The sequence below is a fragment of the Podarcis raffonei genome, chromosome 3 (assembly GCF_027172205.1).
Source record: "Podarcis raffonei isolate rPodRaf1 chromosome 3, rPodRaf1.pri, whole genome shotgun sequence".
NCBI lineage: Eukaryota > Metazoa > Chordata > Lepidosauria > Squamata > Lacertidae > Podarcis > Podarcis raffonei.
The window spans coordinates 60824658-60845307 of NC_070604.1; the positions used below are offsets into that span (position 1 = coordinate 60824658).

General features: G+C 39.2%; 1 protein-coding gene across 13 annotated transcripts in view; it reads right to left on the reverse strand.

Moving 5' to 3' along the window:
- The window catches only part of EPB41L2 (erythrocyte membrane protein band 4.1 like 2), a 78144-nt gene that overhangs the window by 42690 nt on the left and 14804 nt on the right, over positions 1–20650 (reverse strand). For 11 of the 13 annotated variants that reach the window (XM_053381907.1, XM_053381917.1, XM_053381916.1 and 8 more), the window contains 2 exons: positions 13094–13545; positions 10914–11117 (listed from right to left, as the gene is read on the reverse strand). The exons of 1 other annotated variant lie outside the window; for it this stretch is intronic. In XM_053381907.1, coding sequence (XP_053237882.1) covers positions 10914–11117; positions 13094–13531 — 642 coding nt within the window. In that variant the 5' untranslated portion in view covers positions 13532–13545. Of the gene's footprint in view, positions 1–10913; positions 11118–13093; positions 13546–16226; positions 16310–20650 lie in introns of those variants that run through there. One more of the 13 variants, XM_053381908.1, reaches the window with a different exon arrangement.

Below are 20650 nucleotides of genomic sequence, written 5' to 3' on the forward strand. Positions count from 1 at the left end.
CAACCAGGGCTAAAAGTACTGGAAGTTCCATTAACATACAAATTTACTATCACAATGTTTTTCGTTATGGAGACAGATGGGTAGGACCTCCTGGCCATAGCAATACTTTTGGACTGAGATTGGCTGTGTGGTGCAGAGAGCTGGCCAGAGAATGGAAGATTGACAGATCAGTCTCCCCAAGTTTCTCAAATGGATTGGGACTGTGGAAGGATGTATGGCTTTGAGATTTTAGGGAATTTTTTGCATTTTACTTGGTAGGGATAAGCACTGGATGGTAAAGGACCAGCCTCCGCTGACTTTAATCAGGAAGTAGGAGGAATGAAAAGCAGAAACAGCAACAGCTAATCACCATCATCAACAACAACATCAGCAATGGCAATCCATTGTTTGTAGTCACGTTTCAAAAGGATCTTCTCAGATAACAATATATGCTAATAATTTGGGGGGCCCTCTGTCACATAGGGCCCTAATTCTGTGCATACTGTGCAGACCTATCAATTTGCCACTGACTACACTTGGTTCAGCTGAGGCCATTCTGCTGTGCTCCTCTCTCCCATCAAGCAGATGAATTAGTGCACCATCCTGTTCCTTCTAGCACAGGTGGAGCCTCAAGGTAAATGCCCACACATGGTCTCATCAGGAGTCACTGCCTGGCGGTAGAGACTGGAGCTCACTTAAACTGCAAGGTGTTAGCAAAGGACCCAAAAGCCCCTGAGGCTCATCACACTGATATTTGGAAATTCTTTCAGAAACTGCAATTTCTCTTTGGCACAATTGGAGAGGATCAGCATGCTGCCTTATACTTCAAGCAAGTCCCACATCCTTACTCTGCTATTTATGGCATTTGGTAAAGCAGCCATAATATGACATTTTTGAGACCTGGCAGTTGAAAGGCATTTTTGCAATTGCTTATCCTGCAGATTTCACTAGACGCCACTGCAATTCCAAAGGAACTCCATCAACTGCCTATGTGTAGGCTCTTGCGACACTGAAGTTATTGTGCCTAGCAGCCAGAGATAGAAAGCTCAAAACTGAACAAGCCTGCTATGCTCTGTGAGCTATGCACTACACAGTAGTTGTGAGCTATACTGTACAAATACAAAGGACAAGGGGGGAAAGGTATGCAGTGCAACTACCAAGCACAATAAATACATTGTTTGTTTGTTTCAAAAGGAATCAAAGCACATTCATACAGGACTGAACTGCTCAATTTAGATCCCAGTATTTACAGTTTTAGCTAGATCCTTCAATGCAGCATCTCATCCGCTGAAACACAAGGAACAATATGTAGTTAACGTATATCAACAAACACATCAGAGGATAAGCAAGATTATGGGAAAATATATATTCAGGTACAACACACACACATTTCCTAACTTGTGGCTGATATTATGGGAGGCCTTTACTAACTGCCTCCTGCCCAAGGGTAGCTTTAAAAACATCTTAAAAAAACTTTTAACCAAAAAATAAAAAAATACAATTATAATAAGCTCCTTTTACAAACAGCCTGATTTAAAATGAAATTGAAATAAAATACAAACAATTTTCCATTTTATATACTTAACATTTCTTTAGAATGAGTCATGACCATCTATCAAACAGACTGAGTTGAAGAAAGCTTATGTAAAAGAAAAGGACACATGAGGATAGGAATAGCTCATTTCAGTAGTTAAGTACTATAAAAGGACACAAATTGTGTATTGTACTTATTGCTGTGCTTTACTACTGGGCTTAAGGAGTAGTAAATTCTCAAAAGGAGTAAAAACCCTGATGTTATTGAGTATTCTATAAGGTTCATCTATGACGTGACGTCCATGAATGAACCTCTATCTTCAGTGCTCAGATTATGAATAAGCAAGATGTTACTGATCAGATCTGATTGTTTACTAGTTTGCACAGTTATGTCTAATAAAACATTCCTGTCCAATCCTATTAATATTTACTCAGAAGTACTAGTAGACTCTTGGTATAGTAGGGGGGGTCTGGGGAAGTTTTTAGGCTGTGATTTTATTTTATTATAAAACTAATGAAATAAAAATATTTACTCAAAAGTAAATCCCACTCTGTTCAGACTAACTCCCAAGTAAGCATGAACAGTATTCTAACCTTATTTCATTTATAAATTGCTTCCTATGGAGCACCTCTAAGCAATTCCACAATACAATAAAAACATATATAAAAGAACTGAATATATAAAAATAATTTAAAATCCAATTCAGATAACGACTGCAGCCTTAGTTTCAAGTAAGTAATCTCATTTAGCATGTTGATCACAAATCTGCCTCTTGTCTCTAAGCAGTCATTCTGTAGTATACGGTACCTGGGCTACATGACCATTACTCCCATGCTGTATAAAAGCTTATACCAACTGATTATTTGTACCAGTATAATTTCTATACCAGTCTTCATTCAAAAATTACATAGTTTACAATATAAAAAGACAAAAGTACATACAATGCACCCCCCAGCACAATACTATTGGTTGGCATGCACAGCTGTATGGGAAGTATCAATCTTTGTTTTTAGTAATTTACATTATCTACTATGTATCTTAGAAAGCTGTTTGTCTGTTCACTATGCATTTGGACTTAAGATACTGTAACCTAATTTTGTGTGGCAATTCCTGAGATTAAGGAGAAGGTTTTTGTATATGTTTGGATTCAATCTGATGGCATTTTGAATCAAGATGATGAACTGAAACTTTCCAAAAATGCATTGATTTTAACTATTTCAAAAACGAACTGATTTTTTCGTTTCTAAGGTAACAGCCTGCTAATGATTTATAATCAAATATATCCCTCTACATCCATCCAGCATCATGGCCCAGATATAGCCATCCGTATGTTTCCCTGGGGGGTGGGGAGATGATTTTTAATGAAGAAATTGAAGGAAAGAATTATCAGCTTCGATAACATGCATGCCTTTTACTCACACCAAATCGCAAGAGCTGCGTTTTATAAAAAAAGAAAGTGGGGGAAATTACAACCAATTGGATGTCACATGTAGCTTGTGTCTTTATTTTGTTTTCTGCCATTCTTTGGGAAAGGGTCCAGGGGCCCTCAGTCTAAACTAGACTAGTATAATAAGTTTTGCTTCTAAATTAAGTGTCTGATCAGAAATCAATAGAACAAACATGCAGCTTAGGGAACAAGTCTAAGCTCCCTGCGAGGATGGCTCATTAGCCATTGATGTTGCAGACTTCCCTTCCTGCCAGTTGAGAGGGAGGCCTGAAATCTTGACCAGCTGTGTACACTTGTTAGTGTAGACCAGGCACGTCCAACAGGTAGATCGTGATCTACCGGTAGATCACTGGGCGTCTGTGGTAGATCACTGGCTCCCCCCAAAGAAGCTCAACAACTTTGGCTCCCCTAAAAGAAGCTCTTTTTTGCCATTTTTGCCCTGCACCCCCCCAAAACAGGACTTTCCTTCCTAAAAAGCTCAATAACTTTGACCTGAACCCCCAAAGGGGGGGTAGATCACTGCCAGCTTTTAACTCTGTGAGTAGATCACAGTCTCTTGGGAGTTGGCCACCCCTGGTGTAGACTATACTGAGATAGGTGGGCCAATGGTCTGGCTCAGTGTAAATCAGCTTTGTATGAGGTCCACCACAAGATGCCTCCTCAGTGTGGTGGTGGGAAGTGCCATTGTTAGTGCTCTGACAGAGGTGGGAAAATAAATGGGGAATCTTAGGGTTATTGTCAGGGGTGGACTAGGGACAGCATAACATTTGCAGGATCCAGTGCCTTTTGATTTCCCCAACATGGGGGAAAGCTTATGCTATTCTGGGAGCTGGTATAGTTCTCTTCCCTCCCTTTAAGCAAATGGGAGGGGGCAAAGTGAACAATGAAGAGGGGGAATGCATCCCACCACATTCCGGCCTAGCAAGCAAAAGTCCAGCAGGATGTAGCAAAGTGGTGGTTTAATTATTTACATTTATATCTCATATTTCTTCTATTAGGGAACCCAAGGCAGCATATACATGGAACACAGACTGTCATTCATCTAGGCACTGACCAGACCTGCTTAGGAAGCCTTCACATGCCTTCTGACCACACCCTGGTACTGCCGCAGGCTGTCCCCCACCCCCATAGCATTAATCTTTGTTATTAATATAATTTTGGAGTGTTTCTTTCAAACAGATAGACAAGATGGACAATATGCACAGCTTTTGTTACAACAACTGATTTAAGTAAATATTGTTCATGGTTCAAAACACACTTTCCTACATTTTAGAAATATCATGAGTTCACTAATAAATCATAGGTCATGTGGTATTTGAAAGTTTAATTCCTCCTATGGTAGCAAGTGCACTCATCTATTTCATCTAAGCAAACTGTACAAAACCATTAAAAACTTATGTCAGCTTCAATATGCTTCAGTTGTTCAGACGTGCATAAAATATGGTCATGCAGTCATCTTTTAAATGCCTTTTGTCATAAAAGTTTAATTAGAACAGCACCCTGCGTAGAAAGTCTCCAATGTAATTCTCATTTGTGCTGTATGAAGAGGAAGTACTAAGCCAGCTTTTTATATCATTTGCATTATTTAGACAAGATAAGTATTCAAACAACAATTAAAGCTGTTAAAATTATTCACAATACAGCTTCTCTCTTTTTCTACACCAGAACTACATCAACTGAAACATATACTTAGATGTTTTAACTAAAGTAGCAGAATGTGTACTTTATATGTGTGTAGTTCAACAAAATATTGTTACTCATTTGGAGAGACTATGCCTAGTATTCCACTGAAATCCAAATGTGAGCAGTGAAACTCTTTTTTATTCTCTTAACATAGTATTTACTCCCCCTTCCATGAGACTGGTGGGAAGACAGCTTTCAGGGAGTGGGGGTGGGAAAAAGCTGTGGATAGAGGGAAGTTAAGGCAAGACTGAGAAAGCACCTGTGCAATCCCTTATCAGTAATGAGATCCTTGCCCATTTCTAATGCACCATCCTCTTATAGCTCTCAGGAGACCACCAGGAGAGTACTTTAAGGTTCCCCTGGCATGAGGAAGAAGAGAAAGATAGTACTCACCTCAAACCCAATAAAACTTGGTAGACGGCAACGCTACACAAGATGGAAAACATAAAAAATGCTACCAAGATGAACCAAGATGAATTATTTCTTTGCTTTCAGTTACACTTTTCAGTTATACTTTTCAGCATTCACAGAAGATATCCTGAGTATCATATTCTAAAGGCATTTTAAGACGTTATATAACAGCAGTAGGTCAGACTTAAAACTATACATAACTACTTGATGCACTTCACTATGTGAAGTTCAAATGCAAAGAAATAAATAAATAAAATCAAACTTTGGCACTATGGCCAACAGAAACTGGTTTTGAAATGAAGCGATTTTAGCTGTTGCTATTGTCAAACAGCAAAATCTACGAGCCTACTGCAATTCATTGAGAGATCTACCAGTAGGTCCCAATCTGCCTTTGATCTACATAATTTAGTAAAATGTTTCTGTTCATAAATGGATAAACTTTTGACCGTTCTATGCAAACAGAACAATGCCAAACAGGATTTAGGAAGCCAGCTTCAAAACATCAATATTTTAAGTAGAACGTTTAGAGTCTTAAAACAAATTCTAAAATAAGATTGTGTGCATACTGCAATCAAGCTACATTAACATAGTTACAACTGTTTAATAATTTATATGACTGCATCAAACTACCTTCTACTATTGCTATTTCTCCTGTTAATTTTCATGGGAAACAGTTATTTTTGCAAGCAAAGTCCTGTCATGATATACAGCACATCAAATTCTGTTCTCATAGTAGCTATTTTATATAAACACAGCCTCTGACAAATTTGAGGTAAGATTACTTTTGACTCCATTGCTTTGTTTAATGAATACAGTGTGTAACATTGTACACTCTCAATGTAACAGCTACTGTTGAAGACCATCAAGATAGGTCACTTAACATATTTGGCAGCACATAGTAGCATAACTAGCACAAGCCTCATGATATGTATCCATCCAGCAAGTCCAGTCTCCATAAGATAATACAATCCATATTTCTTAGTTTGTTCAACTTTTAAACCACCCTTCATGCAGGATCCCGTGGCTATTTACAAAATACAAATTAAGACACCAACCATAAAAGCAAGTTAAACATGATACAATATTAAAATAATCAAAAAAATTAAATCAGTACACGGTATAAATACAGCAGCACTGGGACCTTGAACCATTAATTTCCTCCAATTGTCACAGTGACATCAGAAGCCCAGTAAATCAGCACCCATCTCGCTTCAGGCCAAGGGAGCCGGCGTTTGTCTGCAGACAGCTATCTGGGTCATGTGGCCAACATGACTAAACTGCTTCTGGCACAATGGAACACCGTGATGGAAACCAGAGCGCACAGAAACGCTGCTTACCTTCCCGCCACAGCGGTACCTATTTATCTACTTGCACTGATATGCTTTCAAACTGCTAGGTTAGCAGAAACCGGGAAAGAGCAGTGGGAGCTCACCCCATGGCGCAGATTCAAACTGCTCCGATCAGAAAGCCCAAGAAGCTCAGTGGTTTAGACCACAGCGCCATGCAGCTAGTAGTTGTGTCTGAATCTAAAGACATCTTACCTTTAGATAGAAAGGTAACTGGGATGTGCTACTAATTCTCTGACACCATAAAATTTCCTCAGCCAACATGAGGTTGGCATTTGTCTGATTCAGGAGACAATGGAGGAATGTGCCTTTGGGGTTGAGGTCAAACTGCTGGAAGGTTGCAGCACCTACTGTGGCTGTAGAGACCGATGCAGGAGTAACATGTTTTGTTGCAGTTGGGGCATATGAATGCATCCAACATGAATTATATTCTTTGTAAGCAACAACTCAACTGCTAATACACAGCTTTACTTCAGACCTTGGGTTTCAAACTTCTCCTCAGTGCTTATTATAAAGTATACGTTTTGACACCCAAACAGCACAATCCTATGCATGTATATTCAGAACCCCAAGGAACCATAACTTGAAGAACTATACTATGTTGGAGAACAGTGTATATTATAGTAATCAGAATAATTTCTCTATCTACAAAGCTGCACAGAAAAAAATGTTGCGTAGTACAGAGTATTATTTTCTTCCATTCATTCATAAACCCACCTCCTCAGGCCTTTTTTTCTACACACCAACCATTCATTGATGAGCATTGGCTCAACCTAGAAACACTAAAAGCTTTTCTGACTGCAAAAGGGTATATATTGACAATAATGTCCCTGAGCTCTGGCAGAGAACAGTGCTAGTCCACCTAGTATTCAACCAGAACACACTCCAAATTCAGCCACTCTATTTTTGCAAAATTTTAAGCAGTATAGTTACAGTATGCCCTGTTCTAAAAAAAATCATAACTAAACCATTTAAAATCTGTGTAATAAAAAAAAGGACAGGGAGGAATTACAGCTGTTTTAATCCAGAGTACATCACTTCTAATCTCTTAGCCACAGTTAAGGGCTTGGGAGCCAGCTTAGAGCTACACAATCCCTTCATCTCCCAGTTTCCCCATTCCTCCTATGATCTTCCCACCAGTCTTATGTGTAATGTAAGTGTTGCATCAGCACTGTGGTTAACAATGGGTAGCATCAACTACCGTATTTTTCCCTCTATAACACGCAGATTTTTTCTCCTAAAAAGGAAGGGGAAATGTCTGTGCGTGTTATTGAGCGAATGTGTGGTCCCTGGAGCCGAAAAATCAGGCAAAAATCCACTCGCGGGCATCAGGGAGGAGGGAGCTCCGTGAGAGAGGAAGCTGTTGCTTTCCTGCATTCTGCCTCAGGGTCTTACTGCCCACCCTCCTCTGTTTCGTTGCTGTGTTTGCTGAAACGGAACAAAGAGCAGGGAAAGCCCCTCCCCTCCAGGCAAGCAGAGGGGAAAGCTAATTCCTCTCTGTGCTCCGGTGCTGCTCCGGTGCTGGGGGAGAGGGAGAGAGAGGGGGGGAGGGAGAGAGGGGGGGAAGGGAGAGAGGGGGGAGGGAGAGAGAGAGGGGGGAGGGGGAGAGAGGGAGAGGGAGAGAGAGAGAGAGAGAGAGAGAGAGAGAGAGAGAGAGAGAGATGGCTGGCTGGCTGGCTGGCTTGGGTGGGGGGAAACTTTTGCCTTTCTTTCCTCCCTCCCGTTAAATCCCTCTCCTGCATTCTTAGCCAGCTGCTTCTCTGCACACCCCCTCATGTCCCTTCTTTGTTTTTCCTTCGCTCCCCACTTAAAATGTGGTTACAAAGCATAGATCCACATGGATCCTCAGGATCTTTGCATTGGGTCACCCCAAATTGACCATCAGATCACATAGCATGTCCATGGCTACAGCCTGCACCAAAAAAATCACGCACCCACTGTTGCCTGGGGTTGCAATGGTGCAAAAATGTGGTTACAAAGCATGGATCCACAGGGATTCTCAGGATCTTTGCATTGGGTCACCCCAAATTCACCATCAGATCACATAGCATGTCCATGGCTACAGCCTGCACCCAAAAAACCACACACCCACTGTTGCCTGGGGCTGCAATGGTGCATAAATGTGGTTACAAAGCATGGATCTACAGGGATTCTCAGGATCTTTGCATTGGGTCACCCCAAATTCACCATCAGATCACATAGCATGTCCATGGCTACAGCCTGCACCAGAAAAATCACGCACCCACTGTTGCCTGGGGCTGCAATGGTGCAAAAACGTGGTTACAAAGCATGGATCCACAGGAATTCTCAGGATTTTTGCATTGGGTCACCCCAAATTCACCATCAGATCACATGTCTGTGGCCACAGCATGAAGCACAAAAATGATACATCCACTGTTTCATTCAGAATGTTTTTTCCCTTGTTTTCCTCCTCTAAAAACGATGTGCGTGTTATGGTCAGGTGCGTGTTATAGAGCGAAAAATACGGTAGTCAGTGCAAATCAATATTGGGTGTGAATGAATTTCCCACTATTACAGATAACACTACTTTTTCTTCAAGTACAATGCTATTGGAGGATAATTTTGAAGAGGAACAGCTACAAGGGGACAACGTAGCAGTCTATTTACTTCTTAACATTAACACTTCTCTGTTGTATTTGCAGAAAGCTGGTCCCATCTATCTCGAGAAGGTACAATGCTGGCAAAAAACATATCTAGACAATGTGGGAGGTGTCAAGGATTAAAGCAGAGAAAATATAGAAAAAAATGAAAAGATATGATCCACTCAAGTCAGTGAAAAAACTGGCCTAAAACTGCCATTCCCTAGCAGATGAGAGCTACCTTGGCATATGTCCTGAATTAGGAAAAATGTAAAAATCAGGCTGACCCTGGCTCTGTTATTTGATCACCAGATGGCATCTATGATCAAGAGTACTTCTTCCAACTTTAGTTGGTTCACCAGCTGCCCAGCCTTTTCTAAAGATGATCTGGTGACAGGTGTACAAGTAGTTCTAAGCTGGACTATTAAGGTCAGTATGTGGAACTGACCTTGAGAACATTTTGAAACTAGTATTAACATTTTCTAGGCACATCAGGGGTAGCTAACTGGCACTCTATAAGCAGTATCTGTCCCTCCCCCAAAAGATCCCTTCAAAATGTGTGGGACCCATTTTGAGAGTCAATGTTTTTAGTGTTTTAAAAAGATTGACTCTCAAAATGGGTCCTACACTGTGATGCCATGATGTCAAAATCTGAGCCACCCCGCAATCCATTTTAATATTTTAAAAAAAATTTCCTGACTGCTCCCATAGATACTACACTATGATTTAGTAATAGCAAGGGATTTTTATTAGCCCCCTAAAATTCTCCAAAATTTGTACTTAAACAAAAAACAAAAAAACTTAAACATCAGCCACACACACTTTAACCATGCCTACTTTGACATGGATCCCCAGGAAGTTTAGTAATTGCTCAATGGGGCCCGTGATTACCCACCCTTACTAAAGTCTTGGGTCACTGAAGAACTGTCTCCTCCCATACAAACAGCCCAGATGCCTAATGGCCATCAGGGAACCCTGCTCCAGATACCTGGTTCTGCAAAACTCTGCATCTTGTTTCTGAATTCCAAATAGTGATGACTAACAGGAAAATGGTATTCTCATGTGCCCAGCTTCCTAGAGACATTTCATTACATTCCTCCAGAAGCTCATGCTTTTCATGCATCAGTTTTGTCCTGCTCACAACCCTTTGATGTGTGAGGACTAGCCCATGGTCACCCAATAAGCTTCACCAGCATCTCCTCCCTCCTATCACTGTGCTCCTGGCTCCCATCACTCACTGCCCTCAACTTACCAAGCACAGGCAATAAGAGTTTCCATTTTTTATTTTTGCTTAGAGAACAGCTGAGAGCACCACAAAGTAGAGCACCAGAGGAACTATCTTAAATTTCCATAAATTTTCCACTATCTTAAATTTTCCATAATTTTCTCTGGGCAAATTCAGGTGACTTGGGTCTCACCAGCATTGCAAGTGGTAGTGTCCCCAGCTTCCCTTAAAGCAGAGTTTTAAAAATATTAAACGATTTAGGAACCAGAATAAAAGACCTGGGACTTGGGACATTGGATCAGTTCCACACAATGCAGTTGTACTGCTACTGAGAGGGGCCTATATCAGACTAAGTGGAGAGGGTGCATTGTGAGACTCATGAACCCATGCATAAAACAGCTTCAATAGTGAACTTTATTTATGATCTGTAAACCAAGGGTTAAAACAGAAGATAATACAATTGCACTGCAGTTTTGATAGTTATAGTAAAGTTCACAGTACACTTTAGGGATGTGTTGTAATAAGCTAAAGGCATGGCTCATTACTACCCATTAGCCATAGTGATGTGAATACCATAAAGAACACATTAGATTCATAAAAATGTGTTCATTAGCTTCCATTTCAATAAAAGCATACTGCACTCACTGCTTTCTTTCAACAGAAAAGGTCTTAAGGCTCACCGGCTTACCTCAAGGTCACAGCTGTATTCTGTCCCATCCAAAAGAACCACTTTACATTGGACAGTTCTGGTCCTCTTAGGAGTTTTTGGAAGAACTCTCTCAATTCTTATTTCACCTGTCTGCACCTCTTTGGACTCCCTTTGGCCTTCCTCTAAATCTTGTTTGTCTTCTTTTACTTCAAAAACAATTTCTTTACTGTCTTCTTTAGCAGGCTGCACAAGAAAGTTGAAAATGGATATTAATGAACATCAAGGCAATTTTAATGCAATGCAAAGTAATAAAATGTGATATATTACAATAAAGGATTATCATCACCTACCCCATAAATTTAGAAGAAAAACCAATATATTCTTGTGAATCAATACCCATTTAAGGAATCTAGTAGAAAGCCACTTAGCCCTCTCATCAGATGTCAAGGAAATAAACAACTATCCAACTTTTAGAAGACATCTGAAGGCAGCCCTGTTTAGGGAAGTTTTTAATGACTGATGTTTTAATGTATTTTTAATATTTTGTTGGCAGCCACCCAGAGTGGCTGGGAAAACCCAGCCAGATGGGCAGGATGATGATATTATTATTATTATTATTATTATTATTATTATTATTATTATTATTATTATTATTTCTACTACTACTACAGGTCGGTAATTGATATCTTAAGATTCAGCTTATATTTTTGAGACTCTTTGGGTTGATGGCTAGGCACTCTATGCACATCTGCTCATTACATGGATCATTATCAGCAGAGAAGAAGACCTGCCCATCAGTTATTGAAATTAATTTAATTAGGTGCTTTATATTAGTCTTAAAGTGACTTACAACAATAAAACTCATACAAATACAACTTTTAAAATCAGTAACACAGCAAAAGTGATAATCCACAAATAAAAATTAATAAACCAAGACACATTTTCCCCCATGTAACACAGTGAATTTTTTTTAAGTATTCATTTGGTTCCTTGAAGATGTCAGTGTTAGTGACAGCTACACTTCTCTGGGGAGAGCATTCAACTAATCGGGTGGAACTTGCACTAAAAAATCTAAGTTGCTCACTGCCACCTTCCCAGCTTCTCCTGAAGTGGGCACACAGAGAGGGACCTTTGATGACAAACTTAGGGTCTTTGTAGGCTTACACGGGGAAAGGTAAGCTGTGTGGGCTTACACTGGGGTCCTTAGAAGTTAGAATCAGCACTTTGGGTTAGGCTTAACAATGGATGAATACAGAATGGCGGGGTAGCTTCTATGAATTCACAGTAAGTGGGCTTTTTCTAGACAAGAAAATGAATGGATATATGAATGTCAGAAAAGCAAACATCTGTCACCTTCTTGTCTCTCCTCTCTTCTCTAAATTGCCCCCAGACAACTAGCGAAACTAACCTACAGCCTCCAATTTACTCTAGCAGGAGTATAGTCTTTAAAACAAATGAACTGCGCATTATTTACTACAGGGCAAATCCTTGTACAGCATTTCCCAATAGCATACTGCTTTATTTTACAAATGAGATTTTTCCATTTCTTTCTCTCACACTGTACTGGAAGCAAGAGTAGATCTGCTCTTAGCTGCTTTAATGTTGTTTACTTGCCAGAAGATTGAATCACTCACTGTGAAAGCCCTACATTAACTGCCCTTCTAAACGAAGAAGCTGCTGCTAGGAAGAAACTGGAATTTTGTGTACAGCTAATCCTAGAGTTTGAGCAGCCAGAGGGGGGAATACCTTTCTGTGCTTCAGGTGCTAGTCTAGTAGTGTGTGTTTTTTTTGTGAACTTGTTCACAAGGAAAGGTTTTCTATGTAAATTGTAACATTTTGTAGATTATTGTTTTTTGGTAGGTATAGCGGCCCTCCAGGTTTCACTGGGCTACAGTGGTCCTCATCCCTAACCAATGGTCGTATTGGCCTGGGTTGACAGTAGCTATAGCCGAACAGCATCTGGAGGTCCACACATTTCCCATACACTGAAGAATTCTGCTGTAACAAAATGCAAACATATAAAAACAGCATTTTGTGAAAGCAGCAGATGATGTCTGAATGTGGAAAAAATATTAGGCTGGTTTCTGGAGGCATATTTCTTATAAACATATAACAGCCTATTTAACACTTTGTTCTGTGCTGGGTATAGTGTTAAGCAGCTAGGTAATTAACATGCATGGACATTAAAATGTTTCTTTTTCTTCCTTTCAAGAGCATACCTGTGTCTCAGCACTACTAACAGAATGTTTTTCCTCTCTGTCATCTGCTTTAGCTTCTTGCCGAATCTCAGCAATGTCCTCCAGTTTTCCCTTAGTCTGGGCTGTCTCCTCTGGAAGATGGCATTCACCCTCCTCTGCTCCCATTTCTTCTGCTGCTGCTGACGGCTGTTTTTTCTTTGTTTCATCTTTGGGTTCTTCCAAGCTGTATGATTTTTGTTTCTTAAGCCAGGGGGGGATGAAGCGAGAAATTCCCTTTCCTCCGGAGCGACTGGGGCTACTTTGACTAGCTGGCACCTGTGAAGTAGGAGAACTCTCTTTCATTTCAGATGTCTGCTCTTTTTGACTATCTGATGCATCCCCAGCATCTTCCTTTGCTGTATTTGATCCCAGGTTCTCCGATTCCTTTACTTCCGTGTCTGAACCAACTTCAGTCGTCATGGTCACAGGATGCACTAGAAATAAGATACATATATTTGCTTTTAGAACGTACTTTTTAGACTGCTTGTGGACCTACCTAACTCCTAACACAAGGTCTTATGCTTTAGCAACCACTGAAGTTGAAACTATTTGGTTTACTAAACTTACACTGTAGACATATTATTCAAAGTGACCAACAAAATTTTCAAATCCAAGCAGCCAACACAGCACAGAGCTAGAAAATATATCAAATTAATCAAATCTCTATAAGTCTATGTGGTCATAGACTTTCTCAGGTGTAATTAAAAGAAGTAACTTCATCCTTTCAATTGGACATACTATAGTGACTTTCTAATTCCATCAGTGCTGCAGTGAAGTCTGGAAGACAGACACTTATAAACCAATTTGCATTAACCATCTTGCTTTCAGGTCTGAGAGTTTGGGTGGCATAAAACTAGACTTCAATGCTTGGTTTCTACTGAACAAGTATAATAAATTTATATAGCAATATATATCTTACAATAATAATTACTGAATAGTAAATTCAACACCCTGTTTTGAGTCCAGAATAAGATTTTGGAATACCATATAAAAATAATTTCCTAATTTATTAGGATATGCTTCAATAATGTATCAAGTTCTATAAAACACTAACAAAAATATTTGCTTAATCTTAAAATAATTGGATGGTTTAAAGCAAATATTTAATTATTAAATTATGTTAGGTCAGCATTTAAGCTGCTACAAGTCAAGTCAAATTTTACTAATGATTCCTATTTTTGAAACAGGAAAGAATAATTTAAGGAGACTAAATCAGCCATTGTGGGATTCTTTCAAAAGTGGTGTTAGTGGAAGAGGTTTGTTCTCAAATTATAGCAATCCTGGAGTAGTCATTGCTCAAGCACATAACTTTATTTCATGTTTTCTGTTCAGTAAAATTTCTCTGCCAAAGAGGCAATCAGTCCCAAAGTATAGGTTTGTCTCTTCAGGAATGGGGGCTGCTGCAAAGACAGCTTTAACAGAAAGTCTAGCTATGCACACAATAACCTTACGTGTAACGGAAATTACTTCTTTGTATAACAGTCTATATGAACTAAAGAATTAGAACCGAGTGCCTAGGAATCAACAGTGTAGCGTCAACAGGACAAGCATTAATGCCTGTTTTGCTCGCCAGACTGAACAATCTCTCCTCCCCTCTCCCCCTCCATACAGTGTTCTGGAAGTTTGCCAAATTGCAGGTGAGGGCTCAGAGTGCAAATGGGGTGGAGGGGGGAAGAGGTGAGGAGAGAAATGCCTGTTGCACTGGCTCCCACTAGCACAACTATTTAGTTGTGTGAGTGGTAACTGTAGTATCCCTACTCCCAAAAAAATCAATGCTTAAATGTCAGGTTGTAAAGTTTTTGAGAGGGGTATTTCCATACAGGTTACTGTCATGAAAAAAATACTCTTTAATCATGCATTCTGCTATTGCTCTTGGAAACCTATAATAGTAATACAACTGAATAGTTATGTCATCCCAAAATTTTCAAATTCCTGATAAATTATGTCAAATTATTATGCTTGATTCAGCATTTAAATCTGTAACCATGACAATGGTACTCTTTTCTTTCCGCCAACAGAAAATATACAGAACAAGTACATAGGCTACTTAGTAACTTAGCTATCTGACTTTGATCAGTAAATAACATTTCTAAAACTCTATCATTCTTCAAAAGCAGAAATGCTACATTAACCAATACTCTTTAAGCTGTAGTACTTTTACAGCTCAGTCTTATGCAGAATTAGATGCACGCAAGCCTACTGAAATCAATGGATAAGATATAAATCATTCAGCACTGAACTGCAGCCTTAGTTTTAGAAAGTAATAAATAACAACATACTATCCAGATGGTGACAGCATTTTACAGAGCATTAGTATTCAACTAGTGAGTAATGCTCTAAGGAGAGTCACAACAGCAGCAACACCATAGAAATGTATAGTAAAAGAAAATAAGTAGGTACCAAACTACTGTTACAAGAGACAAGACTAATACAATATTAGATAAAATGGCTATATGAACAATCTAGATATTTCCAGATACAATGTTCTGTCAAATGCACTCACCATTAGCACCTGTAACTGGAGATTTTCCATTTTTATAACACAAATCAAATATTTTCCACTACTAATATCAGTAGTATAAATTTTGTAACCCTACAGAAGAGGCGCAAAAGAACATACACTGCTTTACAACGCCTGAAAGTTTAAATACAGTTACAGAATGAAAGCACCACAAAAATTGTCTAACAGGTACAAAATAATACTCCTTGTTTAAAGGGAAATTAGATACCGTTATTGGGATAAAAAAATATAGCCACCAAAGTATTGCAGTGAAAAGATCCAGACAATCTCCTAAAAGCATTTCAACCAATACAACAAAATAGCAATGCCATCTACTTGAATGTTCACAGCTACATACACCCACAAAATTGCCTAGTGTTATTCTTGCAGTATTAAAGTAAAGAGCATCCCATTTCAGAGTTAAAAGTCCTTTTTATTATCGCACTTTTCTGAACTACTTGCTTCAGTATTCACTCACAGACCAACTAACGTGATTGTCATTTAGTACTTGGTGCCACTCATATACTGACACCAGATTGCGATCAAACTGTCCACATATTTTTCTACACACACATGTACTTGTTTTTATTTTCTAATAAACCGAAATCAACTCACCCTTTTCACTTGCTTGTCTAAGGCAACTTGAATCTCATTTGCTTTTGCATATCATACTTTGCATATTGATGAGCAATTAAGGTCTACAACAGCAATTAAAGAGAAGTTACATGCATATAATTTTTGTTAGGCATATCAAACCAAAGCTATGCAGCCAGCTTATAAAAATCTAACAGGCTCTTTGTGCAGCTTAACGAATAAGTCTCGCCCCACCCAAGTCCCAACTCTGCTGGAGAAAGGCATGCCTAGTGGAAAAATTGAACTTGGTTCCAACTCACTTCATTTTTGCAGCCAGAAAATGCAAATGAGTCAAAGAGACAGCTCTGTTTTCCTGTTATCGCTCCTACAAAGTAAGAGATGCATTTTAAAAGCTCTACTAGGTTAGCATGAGACATCTGCCACAGCTAGGATAGGACTTTTATTTGAACTTATTGATAAAGGTACTATAATTTGTTCCGAGCAACTCAGAATATTAATACCACTTACATAGCTGGTTAGTCTTAGCTGTGGGTTCAGGGAGACCATATTTCACCATTAAAAGATAATGCTCATTTTATAGGAGATTGCTCTAACAGAACAGTTTCACCAAAACAAACAAAACAGATCAGTACAGCTACAAAAAAATACAAAGGGGGAGGTGGTAAAAACTATATAGAAAAGGAATCTTAACATGGTTTGAGTAAAGTTTTTAAGGGAAATTGTCTTTATAGACAATAAATGCTGTTAATCTCCTCAGCCTTTCAATGCTCATGGCTGGGGGGGGGGAATGTTACTTTAAAATTTTCTGGCACACCTTCCTGCCAAATTGGTCTTAAGTGCTTTCACATTATTTCAAACACAAGACAAAAAGATCACAACAAACAACAAAATCAGTCAGAAATACCTAACACTGCAGTAATAAATATCTATCAAAATGGAGAAGTGTACCCCTAGTTTCTGATTGAGCCTCCAGGAAACAAGGCAAAACATCTGGTACCTACATAATAATAATAGCATGCATGAAGAATATTTGCAACAGGTGGGCATCACAACAGAGGCATCTGGAGCAAAGCCATAGTTTACTCCCTCCACGAATTGCCAGATTCATGTAGGATGAGGTGCTCCTTCACATACCCTGGCCATTTACAGCTTTATGGGTTAACACAGGGCCACCAACAAGAGGTACAGGGGATACAAATGTGCCAGGCCTCGTGCCAACAAGGGTCCCACATTATTAGTTTTCATTTTTTTAAAAAAGTCTATTGGACATTTCTTAAGAAAGTCATAACAGAAATCTTGAGGACTAAGGCTTCAGCACTCAATGCGCAATGCTATTGCTAAGAAAGCTTAATCACTGTTGCTAACAAAGTCTGCTGTCTTTACAGAATAATGCACCATTAACTGGCTTTGGTATGGCACACCCAGAAGTAACTCCCCTGAAATCAAGGTAGTTTCCTTCCTACTGAGAAAAAATGTTGATACACCCAGGTCCCATTTAATGAACACAATGCATTCCCTGGAAATCATTCGTTAGGCAAGCGTTCACATAATGAGTCCATGATTTCCATTATTTCCTAGCGAAATATTTCTAATGTGGGATTTGTCCAATAACTTCCCCCTCTTTCTCCATGGTTTCTTTCTGGTCATGTCAAAATCATACACAACTGCAAGAAAGCAGAACAAGTAGGCTGAAACAGCATATTTCCTATGAATGCCAATAGAAGGGCACATGTGTAGTGCATCCCCACTCTAAAATTCATCTGCATCCACTGCTTAGCCCTGAAAATGCAGCAGTAAATCTAAACCAAACTACATCAAGTAGTGTCTCTGACAGAAAAACTGAACACACAGAGCAAATTGAAGAGAGTTCAAGGTCAGAAAGTGGGAAATGACTAACAGACTCCATTTGGTTTTGGTATTTCCCTCCTACTCAGTTCTACAAGGTTTTTTCATGAGACAAAGCTAACCTTCCAAGTACTGTATGTTATTTCCAATTCAGTTTTGTCATGACAGACAAATGAGACTTAATTTTTAGATGTTCCTCAGTAAATGTTGTTATGGTGTCCAGAATTTACTACATTTGTTAACTGCCCTTCAAGGTAATTTGCATCTTATGCTTATACACACTCGCAGCTTTACATGCGTCTCCAAAAAATAATTTAAAATGACACAAAAATGGTGAACACAGGGGAAACGGGGGCAGGAAACCAGGAAAAAACCAGCCAGTAATCCCAGCAGCCGTCATGAGTGTGGGTGGAGAAGAGGCAGTTGGAAAGGGTGATCAGAGGCCAGAGAGACTTGCAGATGGTTTGAAAAGACAACAGCATTCTGTTTGAAAAAATGCTGGAAGCAGGTACCCATCTCTGCTGCTCCTCCCCACCATACTGCCATCTTTTTCTTTGTACCTTCAGAAAGAAGCTATGGGGCTGAAATTGGAAATATGTATGCCTTTTCTAAACTTTTATATGTATAAACTTTTCTAAACCTTTTCAATAACACAATGAAACTGGGAGCAGTGAGTGTACCTTTTTTCAACTGCAGATTGGCCTGTGTGTCTAAAAGGCAGAAAGAATAAGCTTTCTGCATTTTGGAAAGGAACGCACAGTGCTCTTTACAATAATGACTTAGTAGTTCCTCAGGATTTTTTAAAGGGTTATGAGTACACAATGCACAGTTTTATCCCTTTAACCAAGGTGATTTTTTTCCTAGTTGCCTGGAAGCATTTCTTTCTTGCCACAGTTGACAAGACAAGTAGTAGATTCTAATCCTTGTGGGGGCTTTATGTAAAGTGGGGGACAGGGTATGGAAAAAACAATAAAGAATCCACTATGGCAGAAGGTACAGAAGCAAGCAAGAATGAAGTGAGCAAGGTTTAATGGTGTTTTTCTTTTCTTTTAAGGATTTGCATGTTAAAAATGCAGATGACTTCCATAATATTGTTAAATTCTGAATATTACTTTCTCAGCTGAATTTACTATAGCAACAAGTATGCTATGTGTATTTAGCTGCTGCATCATCAATTGAAAATTGAGTCATTTATGATACAAAACAAGAGGGTATACTGACTAAAATGGTGATGCTGAAAGACAGCTTCTCTGTATATTGTAATGGGTTCGAGGTGTTTTTATGCGTGGGTAGGCAAACTAAGGCCCGAGGGCTGGATCCGACCCAATCGCCTTCTAAATCTGGCCCGCAGACGGTCCAGGAATCAGCGTGTTTTTACATGAGTAGAATGTGTCCTTTTATTTAAAATGCATCTCTGAGTTATTTGTGGGGCATAGGAATTCATTCATTTTTTCCCCTTCAAAATATAGTCTGGCCCCCCACATGGTCTGAGGGACAGTGGACCGGCCCCCTGCTGAAAATGTTTGCTGACCCCTTTTTTTTGCAATGTGTTCAGTACTGGACTTTTTATTTAGTGTGCTCTCCACTTATCTTAAAGCATAAAAAATGTTAATAGCCATATATGAACAGCAATGGAGGTAGATCGTTTCAATCGTTTCTGCCTCCATTACATGTTTACTGAATTCCTGAAAAGGACTACATTCAATCATATATCTAGGTTTCTTAAATGATGTAACAACCTGTGAACCGCCCTGAGACCCCCAGGTATAGGGCGGTATATAAATTATATAAATAATAAATAATAATAACCCACATCACATATTTGTTCTGTTCAGATGCACCACTATCTCACGGCTTCAAGCTTCATGGACAAATCTCAGATCCATGAATTTCCTCCTCTTATGAAATGCAATCTTCTTTCTCCATCCCTGCTTTGTTATGTGAACTGGCAAATGACGAATTACATTTGCCCTGTAGATCAGTGCAGCAAATAATCCAAAATTTGCAGGGCAAGCCCAAATGATACTTTTCCAGTTAAGAGTATACTGCAATGACAAAATTGGAAAGAAGGGAACAAGTGCAGAAACTTAAAGCTCATTCCAGGTTCATTCATGTAGCATGAAACAAGTTTGATATTACAGCCGTCACTGTCACAATAGTAGTGTGTCAATCATAGTCAGAACTATCAGAACTGTTTCAATCAAACTTATGTAAACTATAAATTCCTGCCTCCAGAGAAAACAAGTTCTGTTATAACAAGTAAAACAAGTTTTGTTATAACACAAGTGGGGGACAACAGGTTTTGTTTGGTCTTGGTAGCCAAAAAAAAAAGTTTGTGGTCACCTGGATCCTACTATTCCCTTAAGGTAGAGTCCTGTCCCTGTGCTCCAAAGCTCAATATAAAGTCAAGGATAAGCCCTGCTCCTTTCCCCAGACTGGGTCTGGGAGGGGAGATATTGCTCGCATACAGATTGCGAAGAAGAATTTATTTGTAGTTCTTCTGCCAAACAAGTCTTAGGAAGTCTGCACTTAAACAGAAGATCAAGTCTGACCCACTAATTAAATTCATATGGACTTTAATCACAACGTGCAAGATTCTA